This window comes from Rhincodon typus, chromosome 25 (genome assembly GCF_021869965.1).
Source record: "Rhincodon typus isolate 14 chromosome 25, sRhiTyp1.1, whole genome shotgun sequence".
NCBI lineage: Eukaryota > Metazoa > Chordata > Chondrichthyes > Orectolobiformes > Rhincodontidae > Rhincodon > Rhincodon typus.
The window spans coordinates 42714998-42715543 of NC_063356.1; the positions used below are offsets into that span (position 1 = coordinate 42714998).

Genomic DNA, 546 nt, shown 5'->3' on the forward strand with positions numbered 1-546 from the left:
TGGTTGCTAAAGCAACGGGGGCGGAGCGAGAGGTGGTTGCTAAAGCAACGGGGGCGGGGCAGGTTGCGGTAGTTGTGCTGACGGTGACAGTGAATGGGAAGATGAAGGACCCGGTGGGCTTCCTCCGGCGACAGCAGGAGGCCGATAATGGGGATGGGGCTGAACGGTGGCAGCGGATGGAGAGCTTCTACAATAGGAGGTACCGGGCCGGTCAGCAGATAGCCCTTACCTTCCCCTGTCACTAGGGTATGGGCCGCGGGCCTGAGCTGCTGGACTCCCCCTGAGTCATCGTGATATGGGGACCCAGGGAGGCCTTCCTCAGTTACTGTGTTACAGGCGGGAGGGAGTGTAGTCCCACTCTCGTTACAACCCATTCTGCCGCTGCACCCACACCCCCCAACACATCAAACCATCCTTGACATCGACCTCCGCCCAACTAAAACCCCCATTAAACCCTGCTCCCTCACTCCCTCCCCAATTAAACACACTTCCGTCCCCGCCTCTCCTCCACGCTCCGTCCCTCCTCTCTTCACCCCGCCCCCTACG

General features: G+C 60.6%; 1 protein-coding gene across 2 annotated transcripts in view; it reads left to right on the plus strand.

The window, feature by feature from the left end:
• The first annotated feature begins 41 nt into the window (after nt 1-41).
• The window catches only part of LOC109935957 (26S proteasome non-ATPase regulatory subunit 13), a 35529-nt gene continuing 35024 nt past the window's right edge, over nt 42-546 (plus strand). The window contains exon 1 of one of the 2 annotated variants that reach the window (XM_048612127.1): nt 42-199. In XM_048612127.1, coding sequence (XP_048468084.1) covers nt 102-199 — 98 coding nt within the window. In that variant the 5' untranslated portion in view covers nt 42-101. The remainder of the gene's footprint in view (nt 200-546) is intronic. The other variant, XM_048612126.1, reaches the window with a different exon arrangement.